At 41.1% G+C, this 12809-nt stretch overlaps 1 protein-coding gene across 1 annotated transcript; it reads left to right on the top strand.

Annotated features, from left to right (window-relative positions):
* Window positions 1–2135: 2135 nt before the first annotated feature.
* On the top strand, window positions 2136–12192 carry rasef2 (RAS and EF-hand domain containing 2; the record flags this gene model as incomplete). Its single annotated transcript, XM_080538759.1, has 17 exons — window positions 2136–2443; window positions 2804–2953; window positions 6179–6269; window positions 6743–6838; window positions 6951–7028; window positions 7155–7270; window positions 7647–7715; window positions 7945–8026; window positions 8220–8290; window positions 8374–8575; window positions 8765–8860; window positions 8993–9143; window positions 9278–9359; window positions 10273–10387; window positions 10712–10825; window positions 10912–10988; window positions 11262–12192. 17 exons carry the CDS (start codon window positions 2136–2138, stop codon window positions 11359–11361), a joined length of 1998 nt encoding a protein of 665 aa, XP_080394885.1. The 3' UTR covers window positions 11362–12192.
* Between the last annotated feature and the right edge of the window lie 617 nt (window positions 12193–12809).

The raw sequence follows: 12809 nt of genomic DNA, 5'->3' as shown, positions 1-12809 counted from the left end.
ACCTTAACTCAGAATGCGTTGTTGTTGCACAGAATGTTAGAATGCCTTCATTTGGAACAGGAAGAGGCAGTACGTAGCAAGTTTGGGACAGCTTTTTTAATGCCTTCAAGCTAAATTGAAGAATCAAGAGTTGTGCCTCTTGGGATACTAAACGTATTCTCCTTGACCATTGGATATTAGATTATCAGTTGGACAACCAGGTAACAGCAAACACACCTGCATGCTACCAAAGTTATAACAAGACATAAGGTAGAACTCTACTGGGCATCGTATACAACAACAATCGTATACAAACAAAATATGAGTGATCACCTTTAGATTATGACCAGTACAGTATCTGCACAAATAGCTCTGTTTGAATGGCTTTGACCTCAGCCAGATTGTATTTTGTGTTGACAGTGTATTACACTCTTGCAAACCACTGCATTTTGAATTATAGTCTCAACCTGTACATAATTCCAATAATCTCTAGGCTATATATAACGCTTTTGGGATCCATCAGGGTTTCAGACATGCCAGTTGTCACACACACACACACACACACACACAAGGGGGGGCGAAGCTGAACATGTGTCTTTACAACTGAAACATGTGTAATTTTCATTTTGTGACTCTTAATTCATACAACATGAAAGACAACGGTTGTATTGAACGTGAAAAAATGGCAGCTTGAGTCTCAACAATGTGTTGAATGCAGAACAAAAACAACATTGTAGAATTAGTGAACAAGTGAACTAGATTCAGACTGGCAACATACAAGGTTTGATCACGGCTCCCATTCATTTAGCCTTCTAACTTACCTGTAAGATTTATACAATATATGAGTTGCAGTATCACACCTCTGTTTATTGTCTGTTGAAGAACCACTCCAGTCAAGCCTTCTATTTGTGACAGTTTGTCAGACTCATGTCAACATGACATGTAAGTTTGTATGTAAAGGTGTTTTGTAAATTGAGCTGCCAATGTAAAAAGCTGTTGTGAATTGTATTTTTTGTATTATACATCACTACTGTTTCAGTTGTTTTTATTGTACTGTATATAAAAGCACTTTATTTAAATTTTTCAAATAAAGATAAATGGATACATTTTGATGGTTCATGACCTCTATAAACATCTTACATATATTTTTTTGTAATATTAATATTAGGTTGCAATATATAAAAATTGTCAGTCATTTTAATACTAGTAGCACAAAACCCTTTTCTACAGTTTGTTTACACGGCAATGAAATCTTGTCAGTTCATATATTTTGTATTAAGTTAATATCAGGACCAAATGTGGATAAAAAACAAAAAATGACTCAGGAGATAGATAGCTTATTACTGTCCTTGAAGACCACAACATTCTCTCACGTGTTTAGGTATATGTGGAAGACATTGTTATCTCCTCTATCCTTTACTCCATGAAAAGTGAACAGTGACTGTGTCCTCTGTCAATACATCAGTCATAGGTGTAGTCGAGTTTTTGACAGAGTTGTCTGTTACATAATACTGTAGAGAGAGACTGGTGGTAAATTAGGCATGGCTGTAAAGTACGTATGCCTATCTCATGCAGGGTGGGGTAAATAACTCTAGTGTACACATTGTGAAACAATAACAGGCAGGTAAGTGTTCTTGATAACGAGTGCAGTCCACACCCAAAAGTAAAACAGTCATTGGATTTCATAGGAATTCTGCCACATGACCCCATATTTCCTATACAAATTAATTTAATAAGCACTTTCATCATATTTCAACATTATACCATCTAATTTGAACATCAAAATGGCTAAGTATAACATGATTGGGGGGGCATAGCCGAAGCCACGCCTGCAGGCCCTTTAAGCCAATCAGTGGATTTTTATCCACGTTACCTTTGGAGGAGAGGGATGTTAATTAGCGTGGGAAAGTCACGTGTCAATACATTGTATCATGATGAAAGGCACCCTGAAACCTCTTTGCGAGATAAGATGAACTGATACAAGAAGTAGCCGTCAGAGAAGGGAATCATCGACTACCATTGAATGATGAACAAGTAGAGTTTATTGCATTTTTTTTTGAAGACTGCCTTAAATGTAGTTTTCTTTTTGGGAAGTGTTCTTGCGAAGTGTTGAGCGATAACAGTCGAACTGAACTGAATAATCGGAATACGCAGCTATGGACAGACCCAGCCTTCAGAGACTCTTCTCAGCCTGTGATGTTAATCAGTCTGGTATGATCGAGTATGAGGACTTCACAGTTGTTTGTCGAGAACTGAATGTACCTGAGGATGAGATTAAAGCTTTGTTCAACAAATTCGACGCGGATGCCGATGGATGTATCAATTACAGTACTTTTTCTTCGCGATTCCAAGAGGTTTCTGAAACATTGAATTTAGCCTCTTTCGGGGTGTCTCTTCAAGGACAGAGGACTCCATGGGACGAATTTGAGAGTAGGACGGATTGTGAAACGCTCCTCACAAAAAGGCAAGTTTGGGGCTAAATTGCACCTGTCAGACAGGAGACTTTAACCTAAAGGGTCTGGCTACAGTGGCTTTGTCTGTGCAGAATATAAACATCAAATGAATCAATGAAAGTTAGGGAGAGGTGAACAACATGATTTGTGGGAAATAATTATGTCTTACCTCCTGTTGCCCATTATGGCAGTGTCATCCATAAACATGTAAAATCATTACTATTGGTGACCTGAAATAGACGGACTACATACAAAGTGTTGTGATTTCTAAGTGGTAGTAGCCTATAGAGCAAAAAGAAGAAGAAACTGTCCCTTACTGTCCCATAACTTACATAGGGCACTTATCAATGGTAGTCTCACTCTTCTTTCAGGCTGCGGGATCAATTGGCTGATTTATACCAAGACCTCTATACCTCCTCAGAATTGCTGTTGCAGCAGTATGAGGCTGTCATCCTTGCTTTTGTAAGTGAAAGCAGGGAACACAAGCTTGAGAGTGAGCAGCTGGAAAGCAGTTTCAAGAGGTAAGGACTCTCACAGCACAGCATCATCTCTTGGCACAGATATGAGCAAGGTTGGAGAGAAGGCTGCATATGATGAATCCTAATTTGGACTGGCACTACAGAGGACTGACATCTAAAGTACTTACCTGAAGAAACACTTGTAGTGCTGCACTGTCCATAATGATGTAGTGCTGCCGTCCATAATAAAGTTCTATCAAGATAAGGCCTGTGCATTCTGTTTGAATCAGTTTGCACTATGAACACTTGACACTTTTGTTATGACCCAGCTCTTGGCCACAACAAAAATAGAGTCACACACAGACAATATAAGGAAATAATTATCAATAATTTATTGTTAAAAAGTATATAACTAAATAAACTCTTGTTTTGTTATCCAATAGGAAGTGACGATCAGTAATGTAGGTGAGCAGATGAAATGTAAAGTATTGTAACAACCCTGTATAAGGCTCATTGGCAGCTCCACCAAGGACGTAAACTCTCGGTGTTGCGGTTAGCAGGGCCTGTTGGTGAGTGGAAGGTCGCAAGTTCGATATCCACTTTGGACAAGTTACTCTACCCCGCCGTTCGCTACATTGGCGTTAGAAGTGGGATGGGGTCTGAGTCCATAAAGACAGGGTAGAAACACAGAAGAGTAATTTTACTCAAATGTATAGTTAACAACACTCCGCCGACCACATAATCACCATCTGCCCCTTATATAGACCACCCTCAGAAGCCAGCCTCTTCGACCTAGAACCAGAGATGCGGGCATGGCTACGCGACACCGAGTTGGACCTCTGACGTTACACGAAAGAAGTTAACAACACTAGCCTATTAAATCTAATGTCTCGTTCTTTCCAGTGTAAATAATTTTCCAATTTTCTCACATTTAATTTGTAACAGGAGCAATTATTTTTGTTGGTCAAAAGACTAGGAATTGTTGTTAGACAGAGACCACCCGTTGTCAACCAAACTGGGAGAAAACACCCCAGCGGTCTGTCAAAATGTACATTTTTACCAGATTGATTTTCAAACAGGGCTTAACCTTCAGTTTTTTGGCAAAAATATAGAAGACCTGACACTGACATCTCCAATGCTCACTAAAGCCTGGTACACACAAAGATAATCTGGCTGATTTTGGCCCGATTTCCCCCCTTCCGACCAAGGACAGCAAACCCCCGTTTATCGGATGGCTCTAAACGTTATCCTACAAGATTATCCTGTGGTGTGAGATGTGTTAATAACATTTCTCCTGACAATCTGCTCGGAAAATGGTCGGGCAATATTTACGATCAAAAGTCTTCTTGTTTGTGGTCGAAACTGACAACTCGCGAGTCCGATTGTGACGTGGAATGGAATGTAGCCAATCAAGAAGCGAGCTGACTGCCGCGTCTTCTTCTTTTCGTTCTTCGGCACTTTATTTGCCCTGTCGTACATGGCTGCCTCGTACAGGTCAGTCAGAGTACTACTACCCTGATCACGCGAGATTTCTGGCTTGGGCGACGAGACTCTACTGTCGTAGGACAGATCCTTATGTATGTGGTGTGCTCTATTGGGAATGTCGGAGCACACCACACACAATACGATCAAAACTGTTCAATCCATGATTTTTTAATCTTCATGTCTGAGGTCTCAGATAAAAAAAAATCTGTTAAGATTTAGAAAATCTTTGTGTGTACTAGGCTTAAGAGGCAATTGGCAGCCTCACAAACAGAGCAGTCCCTCTAGCTGACTGCCTAAGCAGATCTAACTAAGTAAACTCAACTCTGGTCTCTCTTATGTGCTAAAGCCCACTGGGACGGAAACACGCTACCAACACGCTGGCAATTCCCCCTAACCCACGGATGTGCCCCAGAGACCACTGCACTAACCACGGTCACCACAACACTACTAGAACAGCTCAGCAAAGCCCAAAGGTGAAAAGCCATTATCCCTACCAGGGTAGCCCCACAATTATGATAATGCACAACAGTTAGTCAGTGTATACACTCTCTTGCATAAGTGAAAGCTATAAGACAAACAACGCTGTCTCCACCCAAATCTCCTTACAAAATAGGAGGAAAAATACAAAGAAAAAAAATCAAGGCTTTGCACTTAAACTTATTCAAAATGTACTCCTTAAGTGTGTCTCCAAAAATGCTTAACAAATGCCAATCAAGGCTTTCAAACCACACACAGTAGACGCAAATGACTACAGGGAATTCCCAGCTGATGACGTAAGCTACGACGCCAGCATTCAGTTCATTCATATGAAATGTCCTCCTTGCTTTGAACAAGACAATGAAGAGAGACACATGGCCTATTTATCAATCATGTACAAGTGTGCCCCTTGCCAATCAAGGCAATGTCATGGGAGCCACACAATTATCAATGAACTGCAATTAAGTGTTCAAAACTATGAAAGCAGGTGCTTGGTAGAGAGTAGCCCCCCCCACAGAGGGACTAATGAGCCTTTTAAGGCCACTGGACAGGAGAAACCAGGCCAGGTGTCCTAGATCATTCTAATGGCTCTCCAGCCCCGCCCACCAGGTAATCTAAAAATACAGAACAAGGGTAAGACACACAAGCCTGCCCTGACAGACCAAGATTTTAATCACTTATGCTGCATTCCATGAGCTAGGGGTGACATTTCTGTCAAGGAAGAAGGAAGTCTCATGAGTTTGACTCATGTTACACCCATTCTCCCCAAGAATGGTAAACTGAGCTGCGCCCGTTTTATATTTCCATTTATATCCTGCACTTATTGTTGCAAATTAATGTAGCTGTACAGCTCAAGAGCGCTCCCAATAATGTTTGTTTACCAGTCTGTGAAAATATGTCGTTTTCTTTTCTTTTTTTTAATCTCACTCTTCGAGAGTCATAGGCACCTGTGGTATTCTCCTCCCAAGAGCCCTCCCTCCCCTGACTCCACTGCCTAGCTCAAGTGCCGTCACCTGATAATGACAGGGAGCATTTAACAGAGTAGCTTGAGAGAGATCCTGCTCAAAGTAGACCACTAGATAAAACACATGCGCAATGGATACAAAGGGACATGCTGTGATTGGACCCAGAAGGTGCAGGGCTTTATGGATTCTGATTGTCTGCTCTCTACCAAGCACCTGCTTACTTTGTTTTGGCTTTTTCTTTCTAGATTTGGAAAACGTCAACGTCATCTTAAAACTATCACTTTATTGACTGTTGTTTCTTCTGGGCTTTTTGCATTGTAGACATCCAAGGTAGAATTTAAAATGGTTTATATTCTTCCAGAACAGAGGAGCTCAACAACAGCCAGCTGGTGGAGCTGGACGAGGACCAGCAGCAGCAGCTTACCCATTTAGAGGAGAGGGTGAGAAATGAGGTGAGGCATTTACTTATGTGAGAGATTGATTAAACGGTGCATCGTTTCTAGTCTCTCGGTATCATAAAGTGTAAAGACTATGAATGGAATTGGAAGCAAAAATATGTTTTTAAGACGGGGAGATCTATATTGCATCTTTGACAATTAAAAAATAATTATTTATTTTAAAAAGAGTTGTATGGACTTATTTCAGCATGCCAGATGGGTATTTGAGGAATAAATAAATGCTGTAAGAATGTAAATATTTTTCAAGAGGCAGGGACATGCCCAACAGCATTCCTTTCCTGCTTCTGGGTGCACAGGTGGTTGGCTACCTGCATAGTTGTGGTAAAGGAAGTAGCTGCCAGCAGCTCCAACTCTCACAAAGGCTCCTCTGTCAAGTTTAGTGAAAGCCCCTCTTTAAGGCCTGAGCTAATGCAGTTCTCTCTCTCTCTTCCTCCCTCTCTTCCTCCCCTTGGGTTTCGTGGCTGTAGGAGCGTAAGAGAATGGAGAGAGCCATGGCGACACTGCAGAGAAGGCATGAGAATGAGGTAGCAGACCTGCATTCTGCTGTGGACAGGTTGTTAAAGGTACAGTAGGTGTAGCCACAGTACAATTATTCTCAGACAGCTCTGAATCTCAGTTGATGCTGAGTAAAGTATGTCATCAGCTATATTTATTGAACATGTTTCTACGTCCTAGTGCCGAGAGGAATCTGAACTCGACACTTCCAGAGAGGATGTTGACAGACTACATAACCAAATTAGTGAGCTGACGCAGGTGTGTTGGTATAAATGGAGGGTTCAGAGGTTATTCTGTGTCTTGACTGATGTACTACATTATTCTGTTCACATTTGAGCAATATTCCACATATTCTATCAGACATTCACACATTATTCTCCTCAGGAAAATGAACAGTTGCGGGGCTCTCTCTTGAAGGCACAGACAAACATATCCATTCTGCAGGTAGAGATGGACAAGCTGAAGAACATGTATGCAGACCAGAAAGTTCAACATGTGAGGTGAGAGCAGAACACTGAATCTATGCTCAAATCTAATGGGTAAAGTCCACATGACTCAGCAAACCCACACCAGTTATTTGCAGGGCACAGATGAGGGGCGGCTGTGGCACAGGAGGTAGAGTTGGCGTCTAATGATCGCAAGGTTGGCAGATCGGCGGTTCGAGCCCAGACTGGCCACATGTCGAAGTGTCCTTGGGCAAGACACTGAACCCCAAATTGCTCTCAATGAGTGGGCTGGTGCCTTGCATGGTAGCTTGCCGCCATTGGTGCGTGAATGTGAGTGTAAATGGGTGAATGAGAGGCAATTGTAAAGCGCTTTGGAATAAGGCGCTATAATAAGTTAAAAAATGATGTATTTATCCGTTTGTATTCACAGAGAAAGTGATGACTTAAAAAAGATGGTGATAGAATACCAGTCTTACGCCAATCACATCGATATTCTCCAGTAAGTTGTCTGACACAATTGTTATCCTATTAGTGAGTCATGTTTTTGCTGCATGTCAGTCAAGTATAGGCCTACTGTTGGGTGTAGTACTATAAGCCATGCACGCACATCTGGGCCTGCCTTATGCTCATTGTATTGGGAAGAACATAGATGTCAGTCTGACGGCTGAAATGCTAAAGGATCAACAAAGCACCTGATATAATCTTTTACATTGACTCCTCCCTGTTAGGGAAATGAACAAAAAGCTGTATGACAGCAATGATGGATTGCGCTCTGCCTTGGCCAGTGATGTGCCATCAACTAAAAGGAGGGTAAGTCTCAACTGCTCACATTCAAAATAAGTTTCAGATGAATATGGCACCTCACTGAGTTTTTTTTTGTTTTACATTCTACATGCATCATTTCTGAAATCATGAAATGATTGTCAGCAATCAGATGCTTAATTTGGACTTTTGTTGATTGTCTCCTCACTTTTTGCTTTTTTGTGCATGCTCCTCTCCTCAGCTATCCCCCCAAAATGAAATTCCATCTCGAAGAATGAAGCCCATTCGACAAAGCACACTTAACCGAAACAGGTACACACATTCTCCCAGAAATAAGGATTTGTCATCGACTACTTTTAAGTCTTATCGATTTTTTTTTGCCTGTTTTGATGAAGTTCAGAGCAGGACGGCACTGGTGTGAACTCCAGTGAAGTGAATTACTGCCATGTGACCAGTTGGGCTGATAAATACCTGGACAGTGGTGTTTCCCTGCCTATAGACACTGTAATTTCAGGCAGCGACTATGACAGTGATGACAGCAGAGATTCTGTGGAGACTGTGCACCGCAGTTATTCATGTGTCCCATCCGAGGTTGAGGTAAGGGCAACTGCAAGGTTTGACCAACTACTATTGATGAATGAATGGACTTCAATGCCTCAGTACATCAGGATCAAAAGTCAATTGTTTAAAAACTGATCATTTACCCACTGACATCATCATGTCTGTGTTCTAATACTGTTGTATTTAGTTAAGATTTTCATGGTAATTTATCTATCCTCTCACCAGGTATCAGACATAAAATCTGAAGTAACCATGACTCCCAGCAGAGCTGGTTCCTTTGCCTCATCTATACGAAGACGCTTGTCTGCCTTCTCCATGAAGGTATAGCAATGGGACGGATATGATTTCCATGTATAGTAGGATATATAGTGAGTCTTATGTGAAATAGCTGATGACATTTTAAAATAATATTTGCCATTCTTTCATAACAAATTGATGTGTATTGGTCCTAAGCAAACAGACGAAGGCATTCTTGACATTGACACTGAGGGCCCTACTCCCATGTACCGGCTGGTTTTGGCTGGAGACGCAGGATCGGGGAAGTCCAGCTTCCTTCTGAGGTTGAGTCTCAATGAGTTCAGGGGAGATATTCAGACAACATTGGGTATGTGCATAGTACAGTAAAAAGAGTGTTGCTGTGTCATCACAAACTAGAGGTGTCTACCATTCTCTGAAATTAATGTTCTAGATAAAACATTTTACATATGCCTTTTGACCATTACATCATTTTGCTCAAAGGGGTTGATTTCCAAATCAAGAAGATGTTGGTGGATGGAGAAAGGACTAGCCTCCAGATATGGGACACTGCTGGGCAAGAGAGGTATGTTTATATGACACTTTATAGAAGCCTTATCTTTTATATGGTCTTAGCTACCACATTATAATGTGGTTATATAATATACAGTGCCCTCCACAATTATTGGCACCCCATGGTAAAGATGAGTAAAAAGGGTTATAAAAAATTCACCTTTTGGTGAATTAGCATAATGTCACTGAAAGAAATGTCCAATCTTTAATTGAAGTAAATTCATTCTGAGTTTTTGTTTTTGTGTTTGTTTTAGTTTTTGTGTTGTTGTGGTTTTGTTAGAAACAACATGTACTTTTTTTGAAGTTCATTGTTACGTCACATTACACAAGTGTAACAGAGTAAAATTCTTAGGCTTCGGTTCCTGACACTGCATTGCAGCACAAGACATAAGGCATAATAATTCAAGCATAATTCAAGATGTAAAAAAAGTATCAGTAGTAGAGGACACAAATAAGTGACAAAAAATACCATACTAGGCATAATACAAGATAAGCTGGCAATAGTACAGGTAAGACAAGACAGGATACACTAGTGGTGCCACTAGTGATAATAGAGAGTTCAGTAGTAAAGTGGCTTTGAGCTTAAGGTTACTGTAGTCAGTGTAGATGGGATGAGCTAGGGAAAATTGTTCAATTGTTGAAAATTGTCAACTGTTACAGTGGGCTTGTTCAAGAGCCTGTTTTGCCTGTTTTGACCCAGAGGCTCCTGAAGAACTCTGAGTGTGACATTAAGCTAATTCACTAAAAGATTAATTTTCTTTATAACCCTATTTACTCCTTTACCAGGGGGGTCAATAATTGTGGCGAGCACTGTATGTCCTCTGCTAGGTTCCTGCTGTAGTGATCTGAGATGCTGGACAGATTCCAAATGATGCAACTCTGTTGAGCTTCATCAAAAGCTTAATGTTTTCTTCCTGCTACTGAAGGTTCCGCAGTATTGCAAGGTCCTACTTCCGCAAAGCACATGGAGTCTTACTGCTATATGATGTAACTTCTGAGAGCAGTTTCCTTAATGTCAGAGAGTGGGTGGACCAGATTCAGGTACAAACCAAGGCTGTTTTTTTGTTAACAGAAGATTACAGAACAAGTTAGGGAACAATTCACAAACAGCATTCTACACACACAACACAATAAAATAAATAGAATGAACAAACTGATAAACAAGGGGCTTATGCCATGGCGCTCTTATGATCCTTGGCGTTAACAACACTTTTAATTGGATTTCTATAGGATCACATGTACAAAATGGCTAAATGGGTGTCTTATATTTCCATGAGAAAATTATCATTTGGGGTCTTTGCAATAACATGAGAATAATCATGGTTACACTTCAATCAGGAACAAACAGTGTTCTTCTTTTCCCAGGGATCTACAGATGAGAATATCCCAATGTGTGTGATTGGAAACAAAGTGGACCTGCGGTCAGAGCAGCCAGAGGGAAGCTGTGTGAGCACTAGTCATGGGGAGAAGCTGGCTAGGGTAGGACCTCCTGTTAGTGAATAGAACAAGGCCATCATGTGGGTCAATCAGGTAAATACTAATCACAAATTGCCTGATGTTTGCAGGCATACAGCGCCCTGTTCTGTGAAACCAGTGCCAAAGAAGGAACCAACGTAGTGGAAGCAGTACTGCACCTTGCAAGGTAGGAAATTAAATTGTAGAGCAGTGATTCTCAATCCTGGTCCTGGAGAACCTGTGGGTCCTTGTTTTTGTCCCAGCTTTGCAGCCTAGTGCTTATCACACCTGATTGAACTAATCAACTGATTTTCAAAATCCCTGCAGAGTTGGGACAAAAGCTTGTAGCATTGTGGCTCTCCAGGACCAGGGTTGAGTATCACTGTCCTGGAGCCTCATTCCATTCAGTGCACCATTCTCCACCATGAAAGTATGAAACATTTTCTTTCTTTCAACACAGAGAAGTAAAGAAAAACGTGAAACTGAGACGTGAGTCTGACTCACAGGTGAAGTTGACCACCAATCCAAAGAAAGCTCTACAAAACTGCTGTGGAGTATAACCATGGTGCCATTCACCTGATACAACCACATGGGAGGAATGCATACAGTATGGAGGCTTGAGAGGAAGGCTATGAGTTTTGTCATGTAATAGTTGTCATGTAATACTCCTTGTAAAGGAGTTAATATGTAAAATACAAATGTCTAGTGATTACTGTAAAGTTAGCAAATATATATTTTTAAACAGTTTGATCCAAGTCGTTTCCCAATTTTAGGATTTGCTTTAGTAGAAATGGAAGATTTTAGAATGTCAGAAAAGACTAGAGGCAGTTAAGTAACATCACTCAATAACTTACAACTGCTGTATTCACATATCCAGATGTTTACACTTAGTATTTATTTAATGTGTATGTTCAATTGTATCCATGTTTTTATTGAATAAACAATTTCTGTACAGATGTGCCTCAGTTTGTTCAAACACATTACTTTAATAGATAAAAGATGTACGGTAATCCAAATCTAATCTTGTCATTTGCTGTTCATCATACAGTACAGGTCTGTTATGCCCTTGATATAAAAGTATTAGAATAAACATGGTATCGACAACCATAAACAAAACATTTTATTGGGATATTTAGTCAATGAGGGAATACAAAAATACAAGATTGTTTTCCAATGCAATTCGTGGAGTTTGACATTCCTGCTCTTTACATTGTAAATACTGATTAATGTTGAGCCTGAGTCCTTGAAACCGTTAATTTTCCAAACTTGAAGAAGAGTAGAACTTCCATCACGAAAGGCTACTAGGGGTCTGAAAGCTAGAGCTTGGGGCAAAAACAACAGGTCGTCTTTGAATAAAAAGGTGTAGCCGTGACTGGCCACTCCTGTGGCTACTTGCTTTCTCCCGGCTTATCATTGGCCTTCTCATCTCCCGGCTTATCATCTCCCGGCTTACCGGCCTTTTTCTGTTTCTGTTGCATTATGTCCGCATCCCTACGGAAGAACAACACAAAACGATTAGCCCCCCAAAAATGTATACAGTTCATAAATGTTGTGTGGAAGAACACTCCAGAACACCTTACTGGCCTGGCCGCTTGGCACCTCCCTCTCAAGGACCTAGTGGTAGCTAAGCTCGGTTAAGGCTATCTGTTTTGGCACCCCAGTGGTGAAATGAGCTTCCCACCACTGTCAGGATGACAGTCACTACCTATCTTCCACCGGAGAGTAAAGACCCATCTCTCCTCCTCAGACCTCTCCCCTTCCTAGCACTTCCCAAAATACCTTGGGTTGGATTGAACATGAACATGAACCTGAACTTTGGCACACAACTTCACTGTCCTTAAACCTTGGATTTGCAGGTCTAGCTGAACTTGCGGCGCTCACCTCAGCTTCCTCGCGGCTGCAGACAAGCCATCGTCAGCTTTCTTGGAAGCACCTTGCTTCTTCGCATTTTTCGCACGGGCAAGATCACGTTGATTTCCCCCTGTAAAGGAATTGGTTGGAGACCCAG

The sequence above is a fragment of the Nansenia antarctica genome (assembly GCF_963989245.1).
Source record: "Nansenia antarctica genome assembly, chromosome: 9".
Lineage (NCBI taxonomy): Eukaryota > Metazoa > Chordata > Actinopteri > Argentiniformes > Microstomatidae > Nansenia > Nansenia antarctica.
Note: the sequence above shows the minus strand (reverse complement) of the source record. Positions and strands in the feature narration are given on the sequence as shown.